We start from the raw sequence: 12,862 nt of genomic DNA, 5'->3' as shown, positions 1-12,862 counted from the left end.
GAGTTGGGCTAGTGAGAGCTTGGAGGCTGGGCTGGGCTGGCACGTCCATGCAGTGGATACCCCGAAGCCAGCAAGGTCCCAGTTCCTCATTAGCAGCTTCAGTGATTCATTTGGTTGTCTCATTAGGATTTCTGAACAAGTGAGTTAACAGCCCCAGCCGCCTCTTCCTCCTGTGCTGAGGCGCATGTTGGCAGCACAGCAGTCGAGCTGGTTAATAGCAAAACAAACAAGCCCCTCTCCAAGGCTCAGCACAGGGACAGGCTTGCCCCTAAGGGGATTAGAGGCTGATTATTTCTGCAGCCGGAAGAGCATCTCCCATAATTGGATAAATACTGGGAAGGCCAGTTAATCACCGAACGCATGCACCGCGACACCTGTGGCTCCGTGCATCTTCTCCTCTCCCAGGCATCTCCCGGAGAGCCTGAGCCCTTTGGCGGCGGGAGGGGGATGACACAGGACCTGGTCTTGATGCCCAGCGGAGCCACGTGCTGCAGCTCAGCGCAGCAGGACTGACATGTTAATCTGAACCCAGCATCGCGCAGCAGTCACAGTCCTGCTGCTACCCAGCAGTGCTGGTGTGATCCCTGGCGGCATGGCTGCGCCGACACCATCACCCCAGCAACAGAGACTGATGTGACTGTGGTGCTGATATCGCAGGCTCAGGGACGCCCCCTCCAGACCTTGCCCAGCCATTTTTCTGGCCTTGGGGTGGGGCAGCCGGGTCCAGCCCTGTTCCAGGGTCATGCTGGTGTCACAAGAGCATTGGAGAAACCTGTGGTGTGGTCCTGCTCCCTTGGGAGGGTTTGCTCACTGCATGTGGGCTTCCCAGTAGCAGCAGCAGCAGCCCTGACAATGGGCTTGTCCTTAATAGGAGTGGCCTAGATCTCAGCACCTTGGCACAGGCAGCGGCTTGCATTGCTTAGCTGCATTCTTTGGCTGCTGGGTCCTAGCACCAGCTTGTGAATATTTCTGGTGCAGCACGTGTTTAGGACAGCATCCACGGGGCACTGCTCTACTGAAGTGTCCCTGATTTAGCAGTGTGGCTGGCAGGGCTGCTTACCAAACACTTGCTGGGACTGTGGGATGGAGGAGGCAGCTGGGCTGCTCCCCTGGGCGAGGAGAAGTGCCTGCATCTGGGAGGAGCAGGAGACCTGGTGCCTCACAGTGGAGGGTTTCTCAAGACGCACTAAAGTGGCATGAAATTTGTCCCCTTCAAGTCAGTGTGGCTTCTCTTCCCCCTCCCCACCCCATCTCCCATGGCTCTCTGCACCAGGAGCAGGCAGCAGTGGCGGGAAAACAAGAATCAAATTCAGCTTTGAAAAGAGCTGTGAACATTGGTGGGAAGGAAGGAGGTAATGTGCTGAAAATGTAGGAGCAGCTCAGGAGCATGATGCCTGCCTGGGACCTGACTCTGCACCATCCATGATGGGGAACTGCCTCTGCGTGTGAGGCTCCCCAAGCAATCTGCTTGGCAAAGAGCTGATGATCATGAGCCTCAGAGGCCGCTGCACGCCCTTCTCTTCACCACCACTCTACGTGCAGGGCTCGCGGGGGCAGGGATTGCCATGGTTCTGCATCCTGTGTGCTGCCCTGCACATTAAACAATGGCAGTGAGGGTCCTTGACCCGCAGGCTCCCCCTGCCCACCTGGGCATTCGCGTCTCTTCCTGCTCATGCTTAAGCCACAACATGTTGAAAATCTGCACGTGCCTTTCGGTGCCCATGGCTACATGCCTTCTGGTCATCGCCCCCCATTGCTGCCCCCTCCTCCCTTTTGGCTTGCCTCCTGCCCGGCTTGCCAAATGGCACCTGCTAAACTTACCTTGCTTGCCTGCCAGCCAGACCCACCCCCAGCCGGTGAGGGAAGTGGGAGGGGCATGGCCACGAGACATTATCCCAACCACGCTCACTCCCCTACTCGGAGCTGGTGAGTCACAGGTGGGTTTTAGGCAGTGGGACGCATTGGTGCTTCCAGGGCCAGGGTATTTTTGGAGCTAACCCTACCCAGCAGCAAGCAGTGGTGTGCACAGAGCCTGTGCCGGCCCAGGCCCCAGGTTTGTGGGTGCACAGATGGAGAATCTTGGGGCTCACTCATATAAGCACGTGTGTTTTGCCACTTACCTGAAATGTATCCCAACCTCTGGGGCCCCGCCATATCCTTCTGCTCTAGTTGCCCCCTTCTCCAGCAGCCCCTGCCTTGCCTGCTGCACGTTCCCCCGGCAGGCCCCAGCAACCTGCTCACCTGTCAGGTGCAAGCCCACTCTTCCCACACGCAGTGTCTCTGGGCAGGCAGCAGGCCCTCTTCGCTCTGAGTGTGCTGGGGGCAGCCCCTTTCCCCAGGCATCCCCCGCTTCCTCCCTGCTTATCTGACTCCCCCCACAGCCACCTTCCCCGGCTGATGTACCCTCTCTCCCTCCCTCCAGCCACCCCCACCCAGCTCCCCTCTTTTCTCTCCTTCCCAGCTCTGACTCCTCCAGGTAGCAGTGCCTGCTCCCGAGACCCTGCCAGGCTGTTCCTGGGTCCTGCTCTGTGTGCAGCCGCAGACATGGCAAGGCCCAGGCAGTGAGCACTAGCCCAGAAGGTGTGTGCGTGTGTGTGTGCGTGTGTGGTGGGGTCTTAATTCCTCTTGGGCAGCACGGCCCACAGCTGCAACCCCGGGCCGGGAGGTCAGACAGAGCCCCGGGTGCTGCTTGCTTGGAAGCTGGGTTGTCCAAGCTGCTGTGGGTAGGGAACAAGTTGGGAACATCTTTGGGCAGGTTCGTCATTGGGTGCAACGCCTTACCCTTGCTGCCCAGCAAGCCCTCTGTACCCTCTTTGCTACTGAGCGGAGAACCAGGGCTAACCAGCAGCTTTGCTGCCCTGCTGGATTGGCCTGAACAGCTGGCCAGGCTGCTGCGCATGTGGCCAGAATGAAACCTGCCGTACAAATGGTTGTGGTGTCCTGTGAAGTCGCCAGCTGGTGGAACACCTACCCAGGTTTCAGTTCTGCTGCCCTACGTGGGGTAGCGAGGATGAGGCCGGCAGGTGCTTGCTGTGGTGTTGGAGGGTCATCTGGGTCATTCGTCCCCTCCCTGAATTCACTGTCTGCTACCCAAACACTCCCTGCTGGATGGTGCAGAAAGTCAGGCCAGGCAGCTTGGGACTGGATGCCCAGTCCGAGTCTCTCCTGCTTATGAGATACTTATTCTGCCTCCCCACAGTATCTGAGCCCCTCACCATCTCCCATGCATTTATCCTCACTGCCCCAGGAAGCAGGGCAGGCTTGTGATGACCCACCCTGCACAGATGGGACCTGAGGCCCCAGGAGGCTAAGGGGCACGCCCAAGGGCACACAGGAAATCTGAGACAGAGCAGGAAATTGAGCCTGGATGGCCCGAGTCCTAGCCTCGAGCCCTGCCCTGTCTCAGCTACCTGGGGGAGCGTGATGGCTCGGGGCTCAGTGGCATCGTGCTGTGGACAATGTGGTGGTGGTTGGGGGCAGTTGCATTTTTAGTAGATGTATAGGAGGGATGTCTGTAACAAACCCCTTACATCTTGTATCAGCAAGTGCTTGGGCCTGCCAGCTCCATGCTGCCCTGGGGAGGGAGGAAACCACGTGGGCCAGAGAGCCGCTTGGTTTCCTCAGAGGCTTGCAGCTGTAGCAGGCTGCAGGACTGAAAGCGGGTGATAAATCGAATAAAGCTCTCAATCAGCCGTTCCCCAAATCCCATCTTCATCTCTGCAGCATTCAGCTGCTCTATGCCTCTTTCCTTTCCATGCTGTGTAAGGGACCAGAGGCAGAAGCTGTGGGCTCTGGCTTTCCCTGGAGTCCCTCTGTCCCCAGTACTGAGAAATCTGGGATTCATGGGCCAATATGTGTAGTGCAAAGGGGAGCTGGCATGTTGGTGCTGACGTGATTTGTGGGCTCCTTGCTGGTGGAGAGGCCCAGGAGCGTCTGCATTCCCTCAACCTGTCACTTCCTGCAGTGGTTGGCAATCTTACACTGGGATTTCCAGGAGGCTGAGGTGAGGAGACTGGGTTTGCCGGAGCCAGGCAGCTGGGAGACCAGGGGTTTCAGAGCCTGCCTGGGAGAACTCGACCTCTGAGCCCTGTAGGAGTGCTTGATCTTTTGCCTGGGCAAGTAAAATAGAGCTGCAGCCCTGGGGACTGAGATCGAATTGGTCTTATAATGGCTGCAGAGCAATGAATAATGCTCTCTCCTCAAGCCGAAAACGCACACCCAAGTCCTGTGCTGCCCCCCCCCCTCCGGAATCAGCAGGTAAAACAAAATCTGTTCCTGCAGCCTGGTAAAAGAATTATAGCAGCAAAGCTGCTTCTCTCCTGGGCCAATGGTGGCACCTGGGCACCGCCTGCATCTGCCCATTTAGATGGGGAAAGCATAAAGAACTCTGGGACCCCTCCTGAGAGATGGTCATCCAACCTGGGCACCTCGCCTGAGCAGAGGAATCTGCCATGCTGCCCCAGGCAGGCAGGAGTCAGCCCAGAACTAACAGAACCCTTGCTCCAGGGAATGACCGGGCAGTGCTGCCTTGCAGGCCTCACACTCCTGAACAAGCTGATAGAGAAGCTAATAAACAAACAGGGTCCAGTTCCTCCTGGTGGCCAACTAGCTGGACCCTATTGCATCAGGCTCCAGCCCAGGGAATGAGCGAGACAGCACTTGTCAGTCTGGTGGGCAGGTACAGGTACCTCCATCCTCGTGACATTGGGCCTCTGCTGCCGTGGATGGCTTCGATCAGTAGACAGTCCGATCCCACCTCTTAACTCCCTGCACAGATCAACCGAAACACCCTGAACTGGCTCAGGTCTTCGCTCTTGCAGCAAACCCAGGCTGGTTTTATGGGCATCTGAGCAACAGACATGAGTGCTCTGAGCCGTCCCTTCCAGCTCCATCCTCTTCCTCATGTTGCCCTAAATCTGGGGAAGGCTGGTGGTGATGCAGCCTGGGCTGAAGTGCCTGCTCAGCCTGGGCTCAGCATCATCTCCCCCTCGCTCAGTGCCTGGCGGAGGTCAGCTAAGCTGCTGAACCCAGGCAAGCCTGAGGGGATGCTGGTAGGAAGAAGTGTTTTGTGAGCTTGCTTCCTCTCTGACCTCTGACCTCAGACTGTTGGGCTGCAGCTGTGGGTTCCTGGACTCTGTCTAAAGACTCGCACTCTGGTGCTGGCATGCCAGCAATGGGAGCACCGTAAGGACCTGGACAGACTCTGCCTTTGGCCGGTGATGTCAGGTTGGAGCTGGGGGAGCAGGTAAGAAATAAAGATGCTGTTTCCATGCAAATCTACCTGATCAAGACTAAAGCTGGGTGGCCAATCCAGGAAGTCCGGCCTGGAACTGGAGTGACTGAAGCTGGGAGTGTAGGTGCATGACTGGCTGGCAGGAGCTGCTGCTCTAAGGTGCAACAGAGCAGCTGCCACTGGTTGTGAAGCCCCAGGAAATGCCCTGGGCCAAGGTCATTATTGTAGCTCTGGGCTGACGCTGGAACCGCACGGGCATGTTGCGACTTTCTTGATGGGTGGTGCAGGACATGGCTTTGCATAGACCATCACGAGCCGCTCAGCTACTTGCAGCCCCTCCCGACGTGGTTAGTCAGGTATTGTGTCAAGTAGCCCAGCAAACCACCTCACGGGGTTTGTTCACTCTTTGGCCCTGCCCCGAAGCTGTCAGCGTCTCATTCCACAGGGAGCCAGCTCCCTCACAGGGGAGCCTGTTGTGAGCACATTTCCCCTCTGTGCCGATTCCTCCACTGGCTTCCCGCTCACTTCCATCACCAGTACGAGGCCTCGGGCCTGATCTCCAAAGTCATCAATAGGTTTGAGCCAGCTGCATCAGTCACTCTGTCTGCATCCAGTGTTTGTCAGGGCAGCTGTCTCTGCATCAGTGTGGTTTACAAAGCCCAGGGCAGCTTATGATAAAGTGACTTCCCTCCAGGGTGTTCAGCTTCTAGAAGAAATTAGACTTCTCCACAGTCCAACTCCCTTCCCCACCTTGAGGACGGGGAAGGGCTGCTCTGCAGAAGGAAGCTTTTCCACTATGGTTGGATAATGCCTCTTTTAACCGGGGAGGGGAGAAGAGTGCTAGGCCCTTGCTGGATGGGAAAGCCTTAAGATACCCACACTGGGCGTTTTAGGAGCTGGTGTGCAGGTTCACTGCATGTGGCTGATCTCCATTCGACAGGCCAAAGTGGGTGGCGCCAGAAGGTCTGCAACAGGATTCCTGTACACGTGGAAGTTTTCCAAGTGAGATAATCAGAAGCCAGGGAGGTTTGTGGTGGTGTCTGCTTTACATACACTGCACTGTGCTGCTGAGAGATGCCAGGCTGAACTGTCCTTTATCACCAAAACGGGTAGTAGGAGCAGAAGCTTCCTCTTGTGCTTCTGCTCCCCGTGGGGTACACCGCCCTGTTCACAGGGTGCCCCTAGACACTCTGGGATGGCAGCATGGTCTAGTGGGTAGAGCTGGGAGCTGGGTCTGCTGGTCTCCAGCCCCAGCTATGTTGCTCTAGTCCATGGCAGACCCTGCCTATGACAGCACTTCCCTGCTTCACTGGGGATTGGCTTAGTGCTTGGTGTTCTTCCATCCGCAGAAGCAGGAGGCTGGGAATGCAAGGCATTAAACAAGCTGCCAGAAGCCCCCCTCAGAGGAATGTGGCTATCAGCATTGCTGCCTGCTGCACCTTTAACTACATCCTTGGCCAAAGTCCATTTATCTAGCTGGGGACCATGTCGTGATGGGATTTCTCCTAGTCGGTGGCAGCATGCCTCCATAATTAAGGCTAAGATTTTGTCATGGTTATTTTTAGTAAAAGTCATGGACAGGTCACAGGCAATAAACAAAAAAAATCACAGAAGCTGTGACCTGTCTGTGACTTCTGCTGCTGCAGTGGCTCCATGGTTTCCCCTGCCGTTGTGGTGGCTGGGAGCTGTGGGGTTCCCCCTCTGCCCGCAGCAGCTGGAAGCTGCAGGGGGGCCTCCCTCCACCCACGGCAGCTCGGAGCTGTAGGGTGACCATATTTCCCAAAGAGAAAACAGGGCACACCCAGCCGCTCAACAAAGGTGCTGCCCGCCACTGTGCGAGGCTGTTGCCTGTCGCTGAAACCCTCTCGGGGCCCCGCTGGCTGCCAGCTCCCATCCCTCAACCCCTGGGGCTGAAGCAGAGAATGTCTCCATGACCTCCCTGACATAAACACAGCCTTACCCATAATGCAGCATGGCAGGCATTGGTATCATTTTTGCAGCTGGTTAGACTGACCTTGGTGATGAAAAGGTCAAAGTTCACATTTTGGGGTTGGTTTTCTGCATTCAGCAGCCCATAACCAAAGCTGGCAGCAAAAAGCAGGGTTCTAGCTCAGGGTTGGGCACACAACCGATAGCGCAGTCACCTTGTGCAAGTGTCTGCGTGATATTAATAAGCAAATTCACAAATGCTTGTCCTGGCTGCGTAGGAAGTGCAGTGTGCAAATGACTATGCATAACCTAGGATGACCAGATGTTCCAATTTTATAGGGACAGTCCAGATTTTTTGCATCTTATTCTTATATAGGTTCCTATTAACCCCCCACCCTCTGTCCCGATTTTTCACATTTGCTGTCTGGTCACCCTAGCATAACCCTTCTCTCTTCTCTTTCCAGAATTCGTTGAAGAAAAGGGGATCTCGTTCTGTGGGGAAGACTGAAAAGAAGCCTTCAGTCCAGGTACCCAAACTGTAGCCAGTCAGGCCCTCCTAGGGCCATGTTGACTATCAATGGTGTTGTAGAACTCGAAGAGCCATGCTCACCCTGCAGGTGGCCAGTCCTGGCATAGCAGTGCAACCATGCATGTGGAAGTGTCATGCCTTAATTTGTGTGGCCCTGGTGAGTCGAGTGGCCCCCGGGGAATGGTTATGGTGAAGGGTTTCTAATAAAGGGTTTGGAATGTAGCTCCCGAGGCCTGGAACTTGGCCCCACTGAGGCACTGGAGGTGCCAAGTGGGCTGGCCAGCCTGCTCAGCCATGGAGCGATGCTGATGCTGCAGAGAGCCATGTAGCTGACTTTCTCTGCGGCCAAGCTGGGGCTCTTCTCTGGAGAACATGCAATGGCTGAGGAGCAAATGGAGCATCTGCCCCAGCAGTGCTCCCAGCTGGGATGCTAACAGTCACTTTTCTAGGGAGTGCTACAGAGTTCATGCTCTCACCCCCACATGGCTGGGTGGGGAGGCAGATGAGCATATGGCGTACTGAGTGATGTGCTCTGTAGGGAATCTCAGCCAGGCCTACTTGGCCGGAGGGAGGATACTTATGACACAGCTAGAGAGTCAAGCCTGAAGAAATGGGGTGGGGCTCAGAACAGTCCAGACTCCGTTGAGGTAACGAGGATCCATTAACCAGAAAACTACTCAGGCCCAATATGTAGCTAAGTGCCCTTGCTTTACACCTTGGCTCTGGGCCTAGCTGCATGGGATGGATGGGGACTACATGGTGGGGTTGCCTGCAATAACAGGGAACTGGATCCGATGACCCAGGAGGTCCCTCCCAGTCCCACCTCCTGTTCCTGTGTGCCTGGTGGAGAGAGCACCGTGCCTGGCTAGAACAGTGACCTCAGCACTACTTGGATAGTTTTGACACTGAGATAATATTTAAAAATCTGAGCCAAAGCTCAGCCTGCAGAGAGGGTGCTGTGCCCTGGCTATCAGGTGATTGTGTGTGTCCCATTCACTTCTGCCTCTGCAGCATGAGCCATTTCCCATGGGCATTCTCAGGTATCCGTCTTGCTCAAACCGTTTAGTGGGTGCAGCTGAGGTGCCTCTGTCCAGCAGTCTGGCCTTATAAACTTCCTGAACATCCTGCACTCTGCATCCCTGCCTTGCACAGGACACTGGACAATGCAGCAGTTATGGGCTCTCTCCACTGGTGGAAGGATTTTGTCTCTCAGTGATTGGTGTGTTCAGTGGCTTTGACTCTCTGATAACCTGACCGGGGTGTGAAGGTCATTAGTTAATCCCGAATAACAGTGGAATATCTGAATTACATGTAACCCAAGACACTGTCAGCAATGCCAAGAGGGTTCATTAGAATGATACAGTGATACAAAGGAAATAACATGAGTCTGCTGCAGCAGAATGAGTGTTAGAGGAAATTCCAACTCATTGCATTACAGGGTTAAACTTATGGCCCTGCTTAAATCTGCAGTGAGGATAAAATTCGCCTTCCAGCTTGTGCGCGCACACAGAATGGGTCTCAGTTGGTGTAAATCAGCATAGCTACACTGACGTCAGTTGAGCTGATTTCCACTGGCTGAGGATCTGGCCTGCCATCTGTATGTGGGGGCTTAGTGTGGAGGGCGCACACGCAGATTCACACACACATACAAAGTAGCCACTGGAATAGCAGGTATATCTTCCCTGCAGAGTTAGGGAAAGGTCCATGTCTCCTGAGAGTTTCTCTTGCCCCCATACCTGCGCAGTGAGGATAAACCTGATAATCCACTGCCCACGGTGACACACTTGGTGGTGGTTCTGAAGTCATTGACCAAGAAGCAGTCTGTGATTTCCCTTTGCAGGGTATTTGTGTGTTAGCCGATCTCTTCGGTGGAGGGGACATGCTGAAGAATGGGGGGCTGTTTCTGCTGGTTTCTTTTCCTTTCATTTGTGGCTTAAGTTCTATCCTCCCGTATGTTATCAGTGGAGGAACTTGGTCAAGACAATTGGATGTTCCCCCGGAGCCCACATCTGTATATGTGTTGGGCACTATGGCTAACGGTCAGGTGCACCAGTTTGCACGTTTGAGCTGCACTTGGAAACACTGTCCCCGCTGCCGTCTTTGTCCCTCTTAGTGGGAGACGTTCAGGCCTTTGACAACATCAAAAACATTCTTACAAGACATTGTTGAGACTGAAATACAAAACCATCCCCACTTCCTCCTATTGAGATCCCACAAGGGGCTGAGGGAACAAACCCAACCCAACTCCAAGCCACAGGACATAAATCTCTTGTTTCTCAGGCTGTTGGCTTCATGGAGCCAAGACTGACCCCGTGGCTGCTGCAGAGCTGGCTGAGCTCTGGAGATGGACCCCCCAGATAGTCCAGAGATCCCTAGGGTGTGAGCAGTGCACTGGTGTGCAAGGGTGGGCAAAGGGATTAGGCTGTCCATGCTACTTAGCGAAAGGGTCCGGGGGACTCGAGGCTCTGCCTCATGTGAGTTATGACCACCCCTGTCTCAGCACTGTGGGTAAAACTGGAAAGACCAGCAATTTCTCAGCAAGACTAGCCCCTTCCCGTGATGCAACTGATGTAAGCCGTGATGAGTGCAGCATGAGCACCTAGAGAGATAGCACCCTTCTGCCCAGCCTTATTCACGTTCGTTTCCTCACTTGCATGTCTCTGGGGGAGGGAGCGCCGTTCGTGGGTAAGTCTCAGCACTGCTACTTGTGTGCTATGGGCTATCGTCTGTGACAGCTTTGATTCATGATTGATCGCTGATTTAGAGAGTTCCTGGGGCCATATCCTGCTCACCTCTGACTGGTGTAGTACGAAATGTGACTCTGTTCAAATGAAATGGGTGTTAGGTGGAAATCAGACAGACTGCTATTGGTGGGCTTCCTTCCGTCTGAGCGTTCAGAGAGGACCATTCACCATCACTTCTAGGGGTCTGATGGTTCCAGGCCAGTGGTTTGGCAGTTCTAAGTGTGTTAATCTTCAAGACTAAGACCTGAATTTTCTCAAGATCTGAGCTCCCATTCAGGCACCTGTCGAAGAAAAACTAAGTTTTTGCTTTTTGTTTGGGTACAGCAAAATTAAATACTTTATTACTTTTTTTAGTGATTACAAGAGGGAGAGAGTGTTATAGGAAACTGGGTTGCCCCTTGTTTTGGACGGATTTTTTTAAATTAGTAAACAATTATAGCAATTATTTATACCTTTGTTACAGACAATGGCTAGCAATTTTGGAGACATTAAAGGAAAACATTTGCATTTGTTTATACATAAGCCTATTTGCTATTTTATTTGTTTTTAATACTAGAACAAAAACAAGGCTGCATTTTACAAGGCCGTAATGACTTTTTACACAATTTACTTTGTACCACATTATTTTATTTCTACATATTTTACAGCATTAGAATTAGAGCCTAACTTTTGCTAAATTAGCTAACATACATTAAGATTTTTTTAAACCTTTATTAATTATTTTTTGGCCTTTATACTTTTTTTTTTGTACTTTTAGTACAACAAATACTTTACATTTTAATTTGCATTAAACCATGGATTTTAGAGTTTACAGCAGACATGTTAACCTTAGGTGTTTTTATGGGATGTAATGACAATGCATGATTAGCATGAACATGAAAAGTATTATAACCATTATTACGTTTTTTACAACAACAACAACAATAACATAATTTTACACCAACTAACAATACTACAAACAATAACATTTTTATAGGAATAAAATAATGGGGTTGTTGTACAGTTTTGGTAACAAAGCACAATACATTATACTTAGTACATAAAGTAGACACTTTATAAGCTGTATGAAAGGCAGTTTTTTTAGCATGATATATATTTTGAAGCATGTGAATTTGCCCTTGCAACTTAGAGATTTTTTGAACCTTTGGTAACAATGAAAGCAAATTTTGAAACCGATTAGGCACTACTTTAGTTTAATTAAAATATACCTGAAATTTAAGAGTTACATGTAACATTTTATTTGCAGGCCAGTAAATGATATGATTGCCTGCAGCAGTGGTAAGATTAATATGTATATTATGCAATGTGGTGGTATTAACGTGCACACAGCTATTATTAGCCTGAAAAAGTGGGTGTTTTGTAAGGGTAGTTTTTTGACCTTTACCCTTTTAGCAAATATTGTTATAAACAGTGACAACTTTTTTTGGCTTCAGTTTTTGTATACACTGAAGCTGTGGTGGTTTTAACGGCTAAAATGTTTATAAATTTTTTAACCCCATTTAAATATTAGCTGTAATTTTAGGAGCACTAACTAAAAATTGATTAGGAGAATTAGGTGGTTTTACTTTTTAGATATTTTGGTGAAGCACCCAATTTTACATGCATTTTTTTTATGGACCCGGCAGGATTTGGTATGTGGGAGCCCACACCCCCTTAACCGGTTTATATGCTTGGAAGGAGCACTGTGAACGTTTACACTTTTATTTAGAAAGTTTTTAAGTATGTTTTTATGGCCACAGATTAGATGGTACTTTTGACGTGTTTGTAAGGGCAGTGGGCCAAGCTTGGTGCACGAGATTATTTTGAATGGCCATTAGCTGGTTATTTAGGAAATTTTGAATTTTTGAACATGCTAGATTTTACTGCAATGCCTTTTTAGCCTTAGTGATATTTAGTACCATTTTTTTAAATAAATTTTGGGTTATAGAACTAAGGGCGGAAATGACATGTAACTTACCCACTTTGGTTTGCACTTGGGTTAGCTGTGCCCCAGAAATTAGGCCAGTGGCCTTTTTTAATTGGCCCAATTTTTTATTATGTTTTTGGGTTTTAAAAATATTTTAAACAGCAGCGGCAGAATTGGCCCCATTTTACAAGGATTTGGCCAGATTTTTTTTTTTTAGAGGAAATAACCCAGGCCCTTTGTTGTGCTAGTTTAATGGCAGCCCCTTGTGAACAATTTGGATATGTAGAGGTGATTTGAAAACTAGATAAAGGCAATGTAAACTTTACAGTTTTTAGTGTAGTGTTAAGTACAGTTTACCGATATTTTGCTCACCTAAGCAAGGGGCAGATTTGAAAAGGGTACCGCATCTTGGGAGCTGAGATATTTTGAAAATCTGGCCAGGAGTGTCCCCACGGGAGCTGCGAGGAGTTGTGTGTTTTGAAAATCTGGCTTTTATTTAGGTGCCCAAATGGAAACCTCTC

At 51.2% G+C, this 12,862-nt stretch overlaps 1 protein-coding gene across 4 annotated transcripts in view; it reads left to right on the top strand.

The window, feature by feature from the left end:
• The window catches only part of SOGA1 (suppressor of glucose, autophagy associated 1), an 89,607-nt gene that overhangs the window by 33,758 nt on the left and 42,987 nt on the right, over positions 1-12,862 (top strand). For all 4 annotated transcript variants that reach the window (XM_044986232.1, XM_044986231.1, XM_044986230.1 and 1 more), the window contains exon 4: positions 7,627-7,689. In XM_044986232.1, the coding sequence (XP_044842167.1) occupies positions 7,627-7,689 (63 nt within the window). The remainder of the gene's footprint in view (positions 1-7,626; positions 7,690-12,862) is intronic.

This window comes from Mauremys mutica, chromosome 13 (assembly GCF_020497125.1).
Source record: "Mauremys mutica isolate MM-2020 ecotype Southern chromosome 13, ASM2049712v1, whole genome shotgun sequence".
NCBI classification, from domain to species: domain Eukaryota; kingdom Metazoa; phylum Chordata; order Testudines; family Geoemydidae; genus Mauremys; species Mauremys mutica.
Note: the sequence above shows the minus strand (reverse complement) of the source record. Positions and strands in the feature narration are given on the sequence as shown.